We start from the raw sequence: 17,002 nt of genomic DNA, 5'->3' as shown, positions 1-17,002 counted from the left end.
CCTCCCTGCACCTGCACCGTCAAACCCATGTAGGAACCATCTGCCAGATCAGGAGTTTTCTCCTTCCTTTGGTAATCCCAGGGCGGTGCCCATGAAATAGGTACCGCAATGGGAATGACAAAGGCAGTAGCTGCATGGCAAGGACTGCTGCTGTCCATGCCGTGCATGCACACAGGTGGGGCATGGACGACGCTTACATAGGGTGCACGGCATTTTCTAAGGGTGCGGTCTGAGGCATATTCATTTGAAGATGCCCGGACCCATATGGAGTATCTTTATAAAGCAACTCAACTAAAAGCTAAAAAGCCAGCAACGAGAAAGACATGGTAAAATTCTGGCAGTTAGTCAAGTGGGGAAGTGGCGGAACACCCCATTCACCTACTAATTATGTTACGCCGGAACAGTGGGCCTCGTATTATAATTCCCAGTTCCCTGTCCCCATTAACAACTCGGTAGATTTTCAAATCCCCCCCTCGATACCCACCCTATTATTTAATAAATATGAGGTAGAGACAGTCCTCTCCCTAATTCCGAGAGGATGGGCCCCGGGCCTCGATTGTGTACCAGCAGACCTGTTTGTTTATGATAAGGACAACTGGGTGATCTATATCACCTATCTTGCCAATGCCATTGCTAGTGGCGCGTGCATCCCAGACACCTGGTCCGGATCAGCTATAATACCAGTATATAAAAAGGGGGACCGTGCACTCTCTGGCAACTATAGGCCTATCAGCCTTATAGATTCCATTCAGAAAATAGTTGCCAGGTTGGTACTGTGTCGAATTCAGCTGTGAATAGAGGAGTCAGAGACTCACCATTGCAGGCAGGTTTTCGCCCCCATACCAGCACTATTGATCAGGTGCTTAGGTTTGTGATGATTTACTGGCGGGTTGTTATCATAGGAGGGGGCACACTATATGCGGCTTTTATCGATCTTAAGACCGCTTTCGACTTGGTCCCTCGTAATAAAATGTGGAGAGCATTTATGGATGTGGGGATGCCATTGGAGTTACTAGCAATGCTAGTCAAATTACATGACTCCAATTACGCACAGGTTTGATGGGGCACACATGGAGAATTAACAGATAGATTTCCTGTGCTAAAGGGAGTGCGCCAAGGATGTGTCCTCGCTCCTACCCTGTTTTCATTGTTTATTGACAGGGTTGTACAGTATTATTCCACATGCCCCACTGATGCCCCATCTTTGGCGGGCTTGAAGATCCCCCTACTCATGTTCGCGGACGATACCCTGGTCCTATCTAAGACCCAAACAGGCTTACAGGTTGCCCTGTCCCTGTTGCGACACCGACTCAAAACCAATGCTGGACAGACAAACAAGACATGATCCTAGTTATGAATGCTCAGTTCACAGAAATTATTATTTTTTCCATATTTCATGTTCTGCAACCAGTTTACGACGATAACGCATCTTCCTTCTACCTTCTTCAAAATCCTTCTAAATCTGAAGGTAAGCGCCGGCGGGCCCAATCCACTCTTTGTATCTGACTCACACTCCATTGCCGTTGGCCATATTTTTCAACTTTACCCGCTCTTGCTCAACTAGATGTCCACAGTTGGCGCTTAGATCTTTTAGGCGCAAGTTTTTACCGTAAACTTTAAAAAATCATAACTCTGGTTCTACTGATTGGATTTTTGTCATTTTAGTGTCAAACTAGTTATTAGAATGTACTCTAGTTTTCTAAATTGGTGCAATAATTTTCTTTTGTTGTGTTTTCACTTTATTGTGTTTGTTTGCTGCATAAATACTTTACACATTGCCTCTTAGTTTATCCTGACTGATTTTGTACCAAGCTACCAGTGGATTAAGCAAAGGTCAATTTAGTGATTTTTGTGGTTCACTCTGGCAGGGATTGTGGCTGCTCCTTGAACAGGGTTAAGACCCTGCTCAAACAACAACTCAATTTCTCACAATTATTGTCTTGAATTTTATGCTGACTTTGAAGCTTCATTTTGGTTTGATGTCTTGCAATCTACCTGTTTATGAGTATTTATTATGTAATAATTATACAACTAATGAGTCTCAAAAAGTAAAGACTAGAATAAGATAGACCTACTGGTCAGTATTCAGGCATATTTCTGAGACGTAGGGCTTAAGTCAAGAAGAACTTCCATGCTACAGGTAATAGGTGCCACCTATTTTACCAATACTGCATTGGAAGAGACAGAATTAGCTGTGTAAATAAGGTCCTGTCTGAGAAAATGGTGATTTTCTCTGTGGCCCTTAACCCTAACTTATACACATGACTAGATACAGATTTCAGTGAATAGCACGAGGAATCTGGCTATACAAACTGATTGACATCCGCATATAAATACAGTGATTACAGGCGGGCACATTAATGGAAGCATGTTTCCTTGCAATCTGTTACCATTTATTTTATATTTATGCTAGTCTTATTGAAGGCAACAATCAATACAAGTCCATCAAAAAGCCAGCTGAACTGGATCACCTGTATGAATCAGAGACATAACAAGAGGGGCTAGGAAGCTTTTGACTTAAAAAGCCCACACGATCTTAAGAAACAATCTCACCGGTATGTATCTCAGGCTTCAATGAGGCTGCAGCATGTATATTGCCGCTATATCATCCATTTAGCCCATCGTAGACATTTCCCACTGAATAGCTAGTGCGCTATGGGCCATAAATATCAAAAAGTAAATCAGCACAGCAAATTACCTTGCTGCGCTGTGTTACAAGGAAAGGGCAGGATTGGACCGTATTTATTGCAATACAGCACATTCCTGCTTTTCCCAGCGCTGGTGCACAATGTGCGCCTAGCGCCAACGCAGGCACCCTTGCACCATGGTGCAAAGGTGCCTGCGTTGCAAAAAGGGTTTTTTTGTGGGAAGGGACGCTTTACTGCAAGAAACAATCCCCTGTGGCATATTCCTCTTTCTATGTGTGCTGCAGAATGCAACACACATAGAAAGAGGAGGTAACGGGGAGAAATAAAGATATTTCATCTCGTTACGCCTCCTCTGGGAAGATGTAGTATTTCAGCACATTCGTAGGTCTACTAGTAATGGTGAATCTGGGAAATGCGTTAACATTCATGGGTGTAGCGTGGGAACACCCACTCAACGCCCATGGAACTACTTCCTGGGGCAGAGTAACTCAGCGCAGTGATTTTCGCTGCACTGCATTACTCTGGATTCATCAAGCCACTAGGGCCATGCAAGGGGGCCTAGCATGGCTTGATAAATCGCATCTTAGGGGTTGCGTCGCTAGACAATGCAACCCCTTGAAAAATATGGCCCTAAATGCCTTTATTTCTCACTCGGGTGAACCTAATACATAAACAGGGAAGTGGGGTAGAGACCAAAAAAGATCCATTTATGGGCGATGAAGAGAGGTTAGTGAATTTTTGGGAGTACGAAGCAGCTTCCATCTCCCCATGTTGGTGATAAACACTGAGCTTAATAAAGCTTTCCGGTCTACTTTTCGGCCACGTTAAGCTTCTGCCTCAGAACCGACGAAGCCCAGGCTGCGTTTGCTTGGCGAGCACAATACTTTATACGACTCCCAATATTTATAATGTTTTCCTTAGTTAGAACTTCAAGCATCTTTACAGAATTCAGAATACTGAGTCTCGGTGCAACCACTGCTAAATCTGTGACTAGGGATGTATGAAAGTGCGTAATTTGTGTTTTTTGGCCGCCTTTTGTGTCCAGAGATATAACATTTTGATCAACTTCTGCACTCATATTTGCTCTTAATCCGAGTGTGGTTGGTTGGAGGTTTTCTTCATAAGGCGGTCTATGAAGGGGTGGAGGCTCGTGGATGGGGGTGTTGAGGCTAGTGGGTGGTATGTGTCAGCAGGAAGAGCCGAGCCACAGAGCTGTGAGTACCTCAAAATAAGGTCATATTGGATCTGACACGTGTCAACAATGATTATTCGAAGGTTTGCATGTACATCAGACTGTAAGGTATAGAGCCAATAATCAATTTGACAAAGTGATGGGGTGACCTTGTGGGTGGGGTGCAGCAGAAACTGAAGGGATGAGTGGCATGGTGGAGTTTGAGAGAGACTTTCCCTATGTGCAGATCTGCAGGGAGAAAAGAGCTAATACCAGTGGCTCAGTGGCCCATGGGCATGTACATGAGAAGGAGACTTCTTCCACATGTACTTTAAGCCATGAACTTAAATCTGTAACGTGCCTTAATATGTTATTGGGGCTATGGGAGGTAAAGGATTTGGAGATAAATCGTGTAGATCAATGCTAATCAGGGAGAGGTTAGCATCTGAATTCTTTGGAAATGGGGGGAATGGGTGAAGCCTACATCTACACAGTGGCATAGCATGGGCTGCCAGCTCCCGGGGGAAGCAAAATCCTTCCACTTTTCTTTTAAAATTTTGCACCCCTAAGAATGCCCGTAAAGATTTTGCGCCCCAGGGCAAAGGTCCCTCTGCCCCCCGTGCGGAACACCACTGCACTTACATGTGGGTCCGGCTGGTCTGCATATGCACGAGTGCATCAGAAGTAGTGCAGGATGGTGGTCTATTTTTCACAGGAGTGATGCTTAATTACAAAGGCTCCTTCCTTAAGCTTCTGATGGTGCCTGTTTAGGGAGCGTTATGGAGTAAGCAACAAGATCATACTACCATGAGCAATAGATTAGGATGGAAAGTGAATGAACATCTATGTTAGCAACCAAATAACCGAGGAATGTAATTTACTGTCCACTCAGATGCTTCTACCCATGTATCATGATGGAAGGAAATTGAGTCAACCTAAGAATGCCTTTTAAGAGATGTGTTCAAGATGCAGCATTATTCCTAAAATGTCCCTTCCGAATACATCTCCATTTTCCTGTTGAACAAGCTGTGGTTCCAACACCTTGGGTGCTGCCTTTCCTTTATCAAACCTTCAAAGCATGAATAATGTATGTTCAAGAAGGTGGATAAATATAAATATAGATTATGAATTTCTATCTAAGCATCCCCTAAATGATGACAGCAAGTGGAAGGTATTGGGCAAAAAAAGCATGTGCTATAATGTTACAGGCCAAGCCATTTCATATGAAGGGAAGCAAAGGTGAAAGCAAGTAGACACAGAACCCATGTGATTTCATAAAGTTATAGAACACATGTTGTACACACCTAGCAATTTAATTTAGAAGATTTGACAACAGATATTGATGTGCATTTATCTTTTTTACAAAATGCAGTTCTATGTTGCTTTGGCATGCCCAGAAACATACATAGGTGCCTTCAACATTCTGCTTTCTGTCAACTCCTAACACAGTGAGCTGCTCTAAATGCACATATGTGGGTCTGGTCCTCATTTTGCCATTGGACTCCAGCTGCACCTCACTGATAAGGCTGAAACATGCTAAACACAGGCAGGGCAGCTTGTGCTCTCAGCCGGAAGGTACTTGGCCTGGCAGTCCATTCTGGCTGTTCATTCTGGAGTAGGAACGAGTCTGGTTTGCATATGGCTGGTCTATGTCTGGAGTGGTATAGTGGGCAAAAAACAATCAACCTTCATGTGGCCCTGAGATAATTATGCGGGCCGAGAATAATTGTTGCATTCCACCCTTCACTCTTTGTTTTTCTAAATATCAAGGCACATCAAAGGTGGTTTTGCAATCATGAAAAACAGCAGCAAAACACTCACCTGTGGTGTTCTGGAAAAGTTACAGGTCACAATACATAACTGTGTTTTTTTTTCATTTCTTATGTAGTAATATGTGTGACATGCTTTCTGTGATAAGTTTCTTTTTTCTGACTCAACAGGTCCTGAGTGGTATCCTTCTCGCATTGGCCTTCGACAAGAACGAATAACTAGTAAGTACTTATTTGCAAGGATTGAACACTAAACGGCTCAGTGAAGGTTTTTAAGAGAAAGGTAACTTCAGAGTGTTAACTTTTGTGGCCTAAGGTTGTTTCTGCCAATTTACTCAGAACAGCAGCATAGTTGGTGCTTTTATCAGTCAGTTACTTGGTAGTTATTAAAATATCTGCTGCTACTGCAACACTTTTATATGTGGGAGCTGGGATCAGAGTCTTGAGAACAGCATACCATTTAGAGGAGTAAATGTTAGAAGTAAAACATTCCCTATGCACATGTGGAGTATACCTGGTAAACGGGAAAATACTGTGCCATGCTACACATTCTGTCAAATGTATAATTTACGACGTAAAATGCAATAAAAACTGCTGTGTGTGTGTTTTGCTCACATTTAACATTGTAGATGGATAGCTGTGAGTTACAGGGATGTTTTTCACCAAGGGGTTCTGAGAGACATCAAATAAGCAACAAGAGCGAACTCTGATGTGAAAACATCACTATTAGAAATAGGGTCTATAGTTTGCAGAGGTATGCACCTTGTCCAAGTAGGGACAACAATTCTAGTCAGGGTAAGTCAGTTACACACCATGAATTAACGTCTGCTCACCTTCTGGTTGCTTGGCACAGCGCAGACAGACTTAACTTAGGAGGCAATATGTCAAGTATTTTTGCAACACTTAAAATAGCAAAACAGTGAAAACATCACACAAAAATAATCCACATCAGGTTCGACAAATAAAGCTTAATTTACTGAACAAAACAAGACCAAAACAACAAAAATCTAAATAGTAGAATTCAAGATATGAAACTGAAATATGAGATATGAAACTGGTTTGTAGTGCTTAGTAAGAAATAGCGCCAACTGGGGCTATCTGGTCGGGCTGGACCATGTCAAATCCAAAAGTTCAGGCCGACCGCAACGGAGCGTGGATCTGATACAGGGACCAGCCTTGGCCCTCTGAACAGTACTTTGGATGCATCAACATCAAGGGCGACGTGTAGAGCATAGGAGGAGATGCATCGCTGTTGATCCCACAGATGTAGGCAATGCATCGGTTCTGAGCTGCGCAAAGTTGAAGATGAATCGGGAGGCAAATTGAGATGGACATTGGGGTGATGCGGCGCCATTAAACCGCTAGGTTTTAGACAATGCGAGCAGCACAAAGTGATGCTTTGGTGAAGAGCTGCGCAAAGTCAGAGATGCATTGGAAACAGGGGGCGATGTGTCACACCACTGGCAATGCGGTGTCTGCAGTTCGAGCAGCGGTGATGTGTCAGTGTGGAGGAAAATGCACTGGCTCCGATCGGCGCAACATTAGTGATGCGTGGAAATTGTAGAAAACCTGCTTCCAAGGGCCCAGGACTGGATTGGCACCCCTTGGGAGGTCAGGACTCACAGTTGGCAGAGTCCAGAGGCTCTAGCAGGGTTATTGGAAGTATTTGATGTCCCTCAGACTTCAGAACAGGAGTCAATTCTGCAAGCCCTTGGAGTCCTTTAGGTTCTGGGAATGTGGAAATGCAGGTCTATTCCTACTCCCTGCCAGGCAAGGAGGCAAATAGACAACAAGGCAGGCACAACAAAGCAGGAGTCCAGGAAAGTCCAGCAGAATCCTGCAGAGTGACTGTCCTTTCAGCAGTACAGCAGTCCTTCTTCATGGCGGAATGTCCTCAGGTCCAGAAGTGTATTAAATTGGTGGTGTCAGGGTCTGTACTTATACCCATTTGTGCCTTTGACGTGGGCGAGACTTCAAACAGAGTCATTTGACGTGCACAGGGTCCCTGTCCTTGTGCCATGGCTCCAGACTCACTACAAAGGGGTATGCAGCTCTTTGTGCAGGGACAGGCACTGCCCATTCAGAGGCAAGTGTCAGCTCTTCCCTCCCATCCCACCCAGGATAACCATGAGGATGATAATGGCCCATCAGGATGTAGATGGCCCATCCGGCACACCTAAGGTCCCTTTGTGTGTGGCTGTCTATAGGGAATGCACAAAGCCCAGGTGTCATCCACCCCAGATGTGTATTCAAAGACAGGTAGAAGGATCAGAATAGTTAAAGTAAGAAAATGCCAACTTTCTAAAAGGGGCATTTTCAGACTTGCAACTTAAAATCCAATTGTATCATATGTTGAGATTTTAAAATTGTGAGTTCAGAGACACCAAACTTGAAAAATCTATTGTTTCCCAAATGTCAATTACACTTATAAAATGTAATAAGGTTACCCCAATGTTAGCCGATAGAAGAGATAGGACTTGCGGTAGTGAAAAACTAATTTAAGAGTTTTTCACTACCTGGACATGTTAAACTTAAAAGTACATGTCCACTTTTTTTAACACCCTGAACCCTGTCCTTGGGGCTGACCAGGGCCTACCTTAGGGGTGACTTTAATGTATTAAGAAGGAAGGTTTGGGCCTGGCAGAGGGTTAACTTGCCAGGCTGACATGGCAGTCTAAAACTACATTCATAGACTCTGTTCTGGCAGATCTGAGACATGTAGACTAGTAGCATTTAATTAACTGGCTCAGGGCACAAGTAGTGCACTTTACTATGGACTTATAAGTAAATTAAATATTCCAATTGAGGATAAGCCAACGGTTCCATGTTATAGGGAGACAGCACGTGCACTTTAGCACTGGTCAGCAGTGGCATAGTGCCCAAAATCCTGAAACCAGCCAAAATGAAGTCAGCAAAACAGGAGATAAGAAGGCAAGAAGGTCAGGGGAAACAACACCAAGGATGCCAGGTCTAACAATCCCCATAACTCACAGTTAACAATCTGTAATTTTATATTATGAATGGGCCACAGAATTATCTGCACATACCAATAAATGCAAGGCTGAGGCAAAGAAGTTATGGGGGAGGCAGACATAATATGGCCTCTCCTCCCTGTACAAAATGGGAGGCAAATATCGTATGTGCTATCTGTCACCAACCCACGTCACCTTTCCTGCCTTCTTCTCTGCTGCAGCTGTGCTTTCTGCTTTCAGTAAAACAGAGAAGCAGCACTGTCCTGACAGGCTCTTGGAGAGCCCTGTCTGCCTATCCCGGGAGGCCTTTATGACTTAGCAACAGTGAGTAATGAGTTTCGTTATCAACTGTTGCTACTTTAGAACAGGAAATTGTTAAGGGTTGCTAGGGAAGCCATGCATAATATAATTAATTATCAACAGAACAGAGCGGGCAACATTACAATTGTTTTTGTAGCTTTGCCACTTACTTTAATTTAACTTAATTGAGCAAACAGCTGTAATCGCAGAAGTGGCTAGAAATGCCAATATTGAACTCATTTACCTGTAAGCAGATTGTGAGTATGAAAACTGATGAACAAACGGATGCCTATTACATCATGTGTTTGAATTGACTTGTTTCATATGTGCTGATTGCAATTATTGACTCAGGTATATAGCAAGCATGGAGGGAATGCCAAACGCCAAATAAACTTAGTATTATTAGTGTTTACAATAATATTCTAGGAGCACTCAAACAATGTGCAGCTCTCAGCAGTACGCTCCCACCACTTTCCCTTTTTGGTCACTGGTATTCCTGCCTTTTACTTAAAAAATCACTATGCCTTGGTGTAGGAAGGTGGAATCTGACTACATGGTTGCCCCCACTTTTTTCCTGGTGTTTTAGGTTCACTATATCTCACCCTATCACTGCACATATAAACCTATCGTCACCCCTATGGCAGGCCTTATCAATCCTGAGGGCAGGGTGCTTTGTTTTAAGTGAGAGGGTGCCCATGCATGAGGAGAGCACCTCTGCAGCCTTTGGAATCTATTCTCCGAGGTTGTCTGTGATGCTGCCTGACCATATACTCTTTAGTGCATTATAACTAAACGGTAAATGCTAATTTTGGACTGGCTGCACGAAAACATGCCGTGTTTGGTGTCAAACACCTTGGAATCGTACCCCAACACCAGTAACTGGTGTGGGCATATGATCTCACCCTTCTAGAGGGAGAGACATGACAGCACCGGTATACCCGATACCAATTTAAAAGAGCCCTGGCATCACAAAATGTATGCTGCAGCCACAGACACTAGTCTGAACTCCTGCTGCTGGACAAAACTCTGGCAGGGGACAATAGGCTTCCTGTCACAGGGAGGTGTAACCACCCCCCAGACAGGCGTTAGTGTATTGGGGCTGGGTGGGAGCACTCCAACAGTGCTTTGAAGTCTGCACTGGGGGCACATTTGGTGTCCCTGTGCATAGTCCAGTTCAAACCGGTCACAGCGGCTACCAGCCCCTGCTCTGGCACAAAACTGGACAAAGGAAATGGGTGTAGCCACCCCTCTTTCCAAACCTTCCTATAGGTTGGCCCCCTGAGTTAGTCCAACCCCTTCCTTGGATATAAGATAGGTACCCCAGGCAACAGGACTTTAGATATTCCTGGATGAAACTCTGAAACTGAATCCTGGACCTTCGACGTTCTGTTGAACGCCAGATGACTGAAGAATCTCCCTTGGGGTAAAGGAGTTACTCCCCTGCTTGGCAGGCACCAAAGAAGCATCTGTCCAGTTTGCATCTCCAAAGCTCCCGCCAGACGCCGAAGACTTTGCAACACATGAGGTAGATTTCCAGACTTCCCCGAGGCCAAACTGAGTCCCCAGCAAAGCTGAGACCCGCAGCCCTCGTGCATACCGTGGAACTGGAACCCATGGACACCGTGCACCTTTGCAAGTGCATCCGCTTCTTAACATCCCTTGAGGCTGTGCATTGGGTTACTTGTAGCCCAGACCCCAGGCAGAGAATTCACCGAAGATTGTTGGCCTACCCACTCTGAATGACCCGTGGGCCACCATTTTGTGATTCCTCTTGAGGTCCCTTCGCCTACCCTGGTCCATCAACTGGTGGGTCCCTGTGAAGGTAACTCTAACTTTCCTTGGGCTTCCCTGGTTGCTCCAGATGTTCCCATACTCCTCCTTGCTGGAGGGGTCCCTCGGAACTTGCTGGTTTGCACCGAAGCATTTCTTCTCTTCCTGCATGGGTTGCTGTTGCCAAGGCTTGTTGTGTCCAATCTGGGCACCAACGCTGCAGCACTTGACATCCTTCGAGGAACAGCTCGAATCCAGCTCCTGGTTGTCCTCGACGCCTCCTGATCCTCGTGGCTGAAGAGTGAAGCTTCCCCTCTTCTCACCTGAAGCAACCATCATCGGCGTCCATTCGTCTATCGTGCCCCTGGTCACTGGCAAGTGACCCAGACTCTGTCCCCTCTGCTGTCAGGATCTCCACATCTTTGATCCAGGCTTGGATCTCTTTGGACACTTCTCCTCTTCCCGGCAGCAGCACTTTTCAGCAGTTCGCCATTGAAAACAACACCATTTAACACCTATTCACCCGGCTTCTCTGGGTGAGGTAACTCGAGTACTCCGGTGCTCCCGTGGGTGTGGGTCCTAGAAACCCTTAAGTCTAAAGGGGTTTGCTGAAAGTTCTCTCCTAAGTGTCCTTAAACTTTAAATTTCCAACCGTGACTTTCCCCATAGAAGCTAAAGGAGTCCCGCGGCTGTGTTCTCACACTGCACACGCCCTCCATGGTTCCCCTGTGTCTCTACCTTGGGTGGTTCCTTGGGGTCCCAGCGATTCTACAGGCTCTAGGCCTTGTGTCTAGTCAAGTTGTGGTTCTTATACCACATACTTAGTATATGGTTTGGTCTCCCCTGGAGCCTATCGTTTTCTGTGCTATTTACTGTTGATTAAATGCTTGTAACTTGTGTGCTTTGACCTCTAGCCTCATAAAGAGACTAGTAGGAATGGTTTAGTAATAAATACATATATTTTATATATATACCTGGTGTGGTTCAACTTTCATTTGGTCATTCATGAGATTATAGACTGGTAAAACAAGCTGCTTTACATTCCTTCAAGACTTAGCCTGAAGGCTGCTCTCCATAGATACCACTAGGATAGCTTTCAATAAAGGTTGTATTTAACCTATCATCAATAAGAGGTTGTTTGGACTGGTGCAAGGTGCCCACTATAACTAGTGGACAGCATATACCAGGCCAACATCTCATACTTGGTGGGTAACGCTCCAATTACTTGAGCAGCCCCTCGTGGTCCATCTGCTTGGAGAACTGACTCTGCCAGTCCAGTGAAATGCCAACTTGGGATAAGCTCCCCTTCCGTGCAACTTTTGAGGCTATATTGGGAATCGTATCAGAGGCGTTGAAGGCTCCCCAAAGGGAGAGAAACCTTTTGGGAAGCTCTGATACATCCAGAAGCTGATGGAAGCAGCACAGACTGGATGATATTGGTGACCTTTGACCTTCCAAGAGCACAAAAGCAGCAGCAAAAATTGAGTGAGAGAGGTGTGTGCAGTGGAGCTTCGCCACTGCTAAAGCCCGTTGTTGAGACCAGTAGCCTACTTTGTTCAATCCCAGTGGGAGAAGTAAACGGAGAAGGAACAACATACCTGTGGGTGGGGAAAGCGCCCACTACTCATCTGAAGGGTGTCAAAAGATTCTAGCTGTACACATTGTGCATTCATACTGAAAAAAGAGGTTTTCAAGCACAAATATTTAAATAGTTCGACTTTGTAAAAGTACATCTTTCAAGTGTTTTAAGTAACTGAAGAATTCAGACCGCAGTTACTTTTTTATAACCGCTTCATGGAAGGAACTCTACCACCTGTTACATCTGACCATTAGATTTATAACAGAGACTGTCTTTGCAAGCCATGAAAAAGAACTCACTGCTGGTGATGATACAAGTGTTGGCTTTATTTACAATGTATGTACTTAAACAAGATGTAACCTTCAAAGAGTAACAAAATGAACATAAGATAGCCATACTACAACAACGCAGCAATGTCACCTGAGGGATATACTGATACAAAGTTGACATTAATGATTATTTATGTTTGAAAACCTAATTTTCTTTGTGTATGTTTACAAAAATCTGGGCACAATAAACTTACCCAGCATAGAAGAAATGCCTAAATCATAAAAAATTGGGTGATAGTAGGAAGATATCCCCACTTTCTTACATCATCTTATGCCATCCTTGGCATGTGTTTAATAGCCTTCTTGTAGATCTGTAAAATACATTGTGCATTACCTTTACATTATGCGTCTTCCACTTGTGCCTCAGTGTTAGACCTGTCATCCTTAGGGAGGTCTTATCCCAACGTTTAGCATGCTTACCTCCACTCCTCTTTTTGCTGACCTTAGGCAGCTTTACCACTGCTCACTAGTACTAAAGTGCATGTGCTTCTCCCCTAAACATGGTGATATCGGTATATAAATGATTGGCATATTTAATTTACATATAAGTCCCTTGTAAAGTGGTATATCATATCCCAGGGTCAGTAATTTAAATAATACTATCGGTCCTGGAGCACTGGCTGTGCCACCCTCACAAGTAACCTTTCATACCTGTCCATTTCAAGGCCTGTGTTTGCAGTTTATGGCCACTTCAACTTAGCATTTTAAACCACTTGCCAAGCCTTAAACTCTTCTTTTATTACACATAAGACACCCCTAAGGTAGACTCCAGGGAATCCTAAGGGCAGTATTATGTGTAACTAAAAGGTTGAACATTTACTTTTACGTTTTACATGTTCTGGTAGTGCCAAACATCTAAATTCGTTTTTTAGTACTGTGAGGCCTACTCCTCTCATAAGCTAGCATTGGTAATTCCCGATTAGAAAGGAGTAGCTGCATCATGTTTCATATCATTCAAATGGTAATAATACATTCTCTTCAGTGGTAAAGTTGAATTCAACAATACGGTTTTAGAAATGTCACTTTTAGAAAGCGGACATTACTCTGCTCTCACTGCTCCATGTGTATTGCAACCTGTCTCCAATACACACCTGGAAAGGGTGACAGCTACACTTTGTGCATTTCTTCTAGATAGTCACAAAACACATAGAGGGTGGATGTGACAAAGAACTCATCTGCATTTATCTACATTCTTCTAGCTCTTCCTGGACAGGAAGAAGGAGAGGCACCTGACACATCTGATTAGGCAGTGTCTCCTCCGTCCCACAGAAAAGGCTGAGTTGCCCCACATACAGCCTTGCAGAAAGAGCTGTGATGAAAGGGGGCCTGTACAATTCAAGGGCTTGCTTTGAAGTCTCTCCCACTTCAAAGACACATTTAGGTATACGTACTGGGGTTCTGACCCTACCAAGATAGTACATTACTGGAGCTGTGAAGCACTCTGCTAGGAAAAAAGACTGCTGTGCTACAAGGATTGCCACTCTGCTTGACTGACTGTTCTCAAGGAACTGCTCCTCTGCTTTGCTGAACTGCCGTGCTTCTTGTTGATCTATGTCCTGCTGATGACAAGGACTGGACACATCTCACTTGAATTCAGAGTGACTCCAAGGGCTTGCTGGCATGCCACCTGTTCTGAAGTCTCAAGGCCATCAGAGACTTCCTTTAACTTTCCAACAGCACCTGTCCTCTGCCATCTGTGAGTCCTTCCCTGCCAAATGGTGCCAATCCAGTCCTGGGCCCTTGAAAAGGGATTTCTGCTGGCCAGAACCATCAACATTGATGCATTGACGACTTTGCGCTAATCGGAATTGGCACATTGCCCTTCAATGCTGACGCAGGAGCAGATCAGTGACATCGCCTCTACGGACTGCACGCCTTGACAATGACAAACAACAAGGTTCCATGATGACATAGCGCCTGCATTGTGGAGGGGTTAGACGCCGAAGCCTTTATCGACTGTTTGGATAAGCGACAACGCTTTGTCTCCATTAAAGGTGCCTCCTCAACACCTTTTAGTGAGTCTTCGATGTTGGCGCTTGGTCCATTCAAAATACTTTGTCAGCGGGACTTGTCTGAGTCCTGTAGTGGGCCTGCCCTCCATCGCGGTCAGCCTTAACTTCGAATTTACCCTGGTCAGGCGACTCCAAGTAACCCCATAGCACTATTTACTTCTAGGGCTATTTTTGGTTTATTCTTTAAAAATTCATAACTGGTTCTACTTATTGGATTCTTGGCATTTTGTTCTTGTTTTTCTCACAAAAATATTCTCTATTGTTCTAAACCTGTGTGGCATATTTTTCTGGTGTTTTCATTGTGTTACTGTGTATGTGCTGCACAAATACTTTACACATTGCCTTTTAAGTTAAGCCTGCCTGCTCTGTGCCAAGCTACCAGAGGGTGAGCACAGATTAATTTAAAGTGTGTATCTGACTTACTCTGACTAGGATTGTGGTCCCTACTTGGACAGGGTGCACACATCTGCCAACTAGAGATCCAATATCTAACACTCAGAAAATGTGCTTGTGTGCTTGCTGACCATAGGGGACTAATGCAGGGGTGCACAGATACTAGCTAAGCATGAATCATATAAAGCAGCTGTACTGACTAAATAAATAGACCCTTTCATGGGTCTTTAAAATAGTCTTATAGCGCGCTGTGACAGGATATTCAGGCCATTAAAGGCCTACTCTAGTATCATAGGCCCGAGCTGAAAGCAAGAGCCTATATTAAGGAAGAGGGCTTTAATGGCGGATCATAAGGCTATTAGAACAATCTGCTCAAAGACAGCGTGCTGTCCTAAAACGCTTCCCAAGAGATGTTGTAGTTTCAAACCTCCCGCTTCCTTTCAGAACCGAATGCATGGACCTTGATTCTCCTTTGGTTTTTATCAAACTGCCGTTCTTTGATTGGTAGAGCCAGGGGAGGCACAGGCCTGAGAAGAATTCCCCCATCCCTCCTTCCGTGGCTTCAATGCCACTGCCAGGAGAAGCGAAGGGGGAAGCATTCTGTATGCCTTCGGCACAGCCTCTACCTCTCTTTCTTCTGCAATACACATATCTTCAGGTTCAGGAGAGTGGAAGAGTCAGAAGCTGTAAATAAAGGCATTGTTATGCTGACATCAGCAGTGTTTATAGCTGACTGTTGCTTCATTCTCTTCAATTGAGCTATCAACCTTCTAAAGTACTAATACATATTCAAACACCAAATTGAATACAAAGAGAAAAAATTGTGTTGAAGTTTAATTCATTGTTCAGATACATTTGATATGACTTGAATCACTCTCGAGCCCTGATAGAGCAGTTTTTTGCCATGAAACACGTCTGCAATAAAATCAAGATCTTTAAATGTATTTTATATTGTTGAACAGAGCATAAAGACAACCTGTTAGAGGTATGGTTCAAATTTACTGAAGAAATTAAGATGTATTCATCTCTTCGTGTAAATACTAAGAACAACAAAATGTAATCCTGGAATGATGTAGCAAATTAAAATTTTCCTTTTATATGTAAGAGACACCTGTGAACCGTTGCGCCTCTTATTGCTTGTCTTTATAAGGGTGCATATGGTGATCACATACATAGTCATGTGGGAAACATGCTTCAGATTGGAGCATTATGCACCTTCAGAGGTTTTCTAAATTACAAAGTAAAACATGTCCGCATTGGGGAAAGAAATAATTTACGCGAGTACACGGCTGATTGCTCTCTGCTGCGTACTGTTATTCACATTTTATGTCCTAACTACGGAAGTGTTCGTTCATAGGTTACTCATAGTCACATGAGTGGTTTATATGGACTTTCACATTTTAATTCCGAATTCAATACAGTTCAGTAAAAAAAAAAAAACAAGATTCGGTTTTAAATAAAACCATAAATATACAATTACAAAATGCATCATGCATCAAACTTCAGGATAGTGTTCCTAGAAATCAAGTGTATATAAGTTATACAAGAACGACCTTCAAAGCAGTTCCAAAAGTGCTAAGGGGCATATTAACAAGGGCCGGCGATAAATATCGCAAAGCGTGCTTAGCGCTTGCATATTTATCGCCGGCTATCTCTGTAATTTATCGCCTGGTTTGCGCATTATTAACAACGCGCATCGCCGAGGCGATACAAATTCCAGAGATAGTTGGGGTATCGCCGTTTTCCATGGTGGAAAACGGCGATATCCTAGATGATAGGGCCTGTGGTCTTAGCCACAAAATCCACCCCCCATGTTAAGTATGCCTTAGTCAGGAATTTAACACACGTTAAATTCCTGCGTTAAGGCATACTTAACGCGATTTTAAAAATTGCTACCCTCCCTTGTTAATATCGCGAAGCTGCCTTCGCGATGTTTTCCCAAGGGAGTCTTGTCAGGCACGCCTCCTTTGCATCTCATTAGCGATGTGATCGGAGGCGTGCTGCAAACGGGCGCTAAGTCAGCAAGACACGCGATAGCGTGTCTTTGCTGATAAGGCGA

At 44.0% G+C, this 17,002-nt stretch overlaps 1 protein-coding gene across 1 annotated transcript in view; it reads left to right on the top strand.

The window, feature by feature from the left end:
• TECRL (trans-2,3-enoyl-CoA reductase like) overlaps positions 1 to 17,002 on the top strand; it is a 659,246-nt gene that overhangs the window by 271,704 nt on the left and 370,540 nt on the right. The window contains exon 3 of the mRNA XM_085641139.1: positions 5,760 to 5,810. Within this exon, the coding sequence (XP_085497265.1) occupies positions 5,760 to 5,810 (51 nt within the window). The remainder of the gene's footprint in view (positions 1 to 5,759; positions 5,811 to 17,002) is intronic.

Source organism: Triturus cristatus, chromosome 2_2, assembly GCF_964204655.1.
Source record: "Triturus cristatus chromosome 2_2, aTriCri1.1, whole genome shotgun sequence".
Lineage (NCBI taxonomy): Eukaryota > Metazoa > Chordata > Amphibia > Caudata > Salamandridae > Triturus > Triturus cristatus.
Note: the sequence above shows the minus strand (reverse complement) of the source record. Positions and strands in the feature narration are given on the sequence as shown.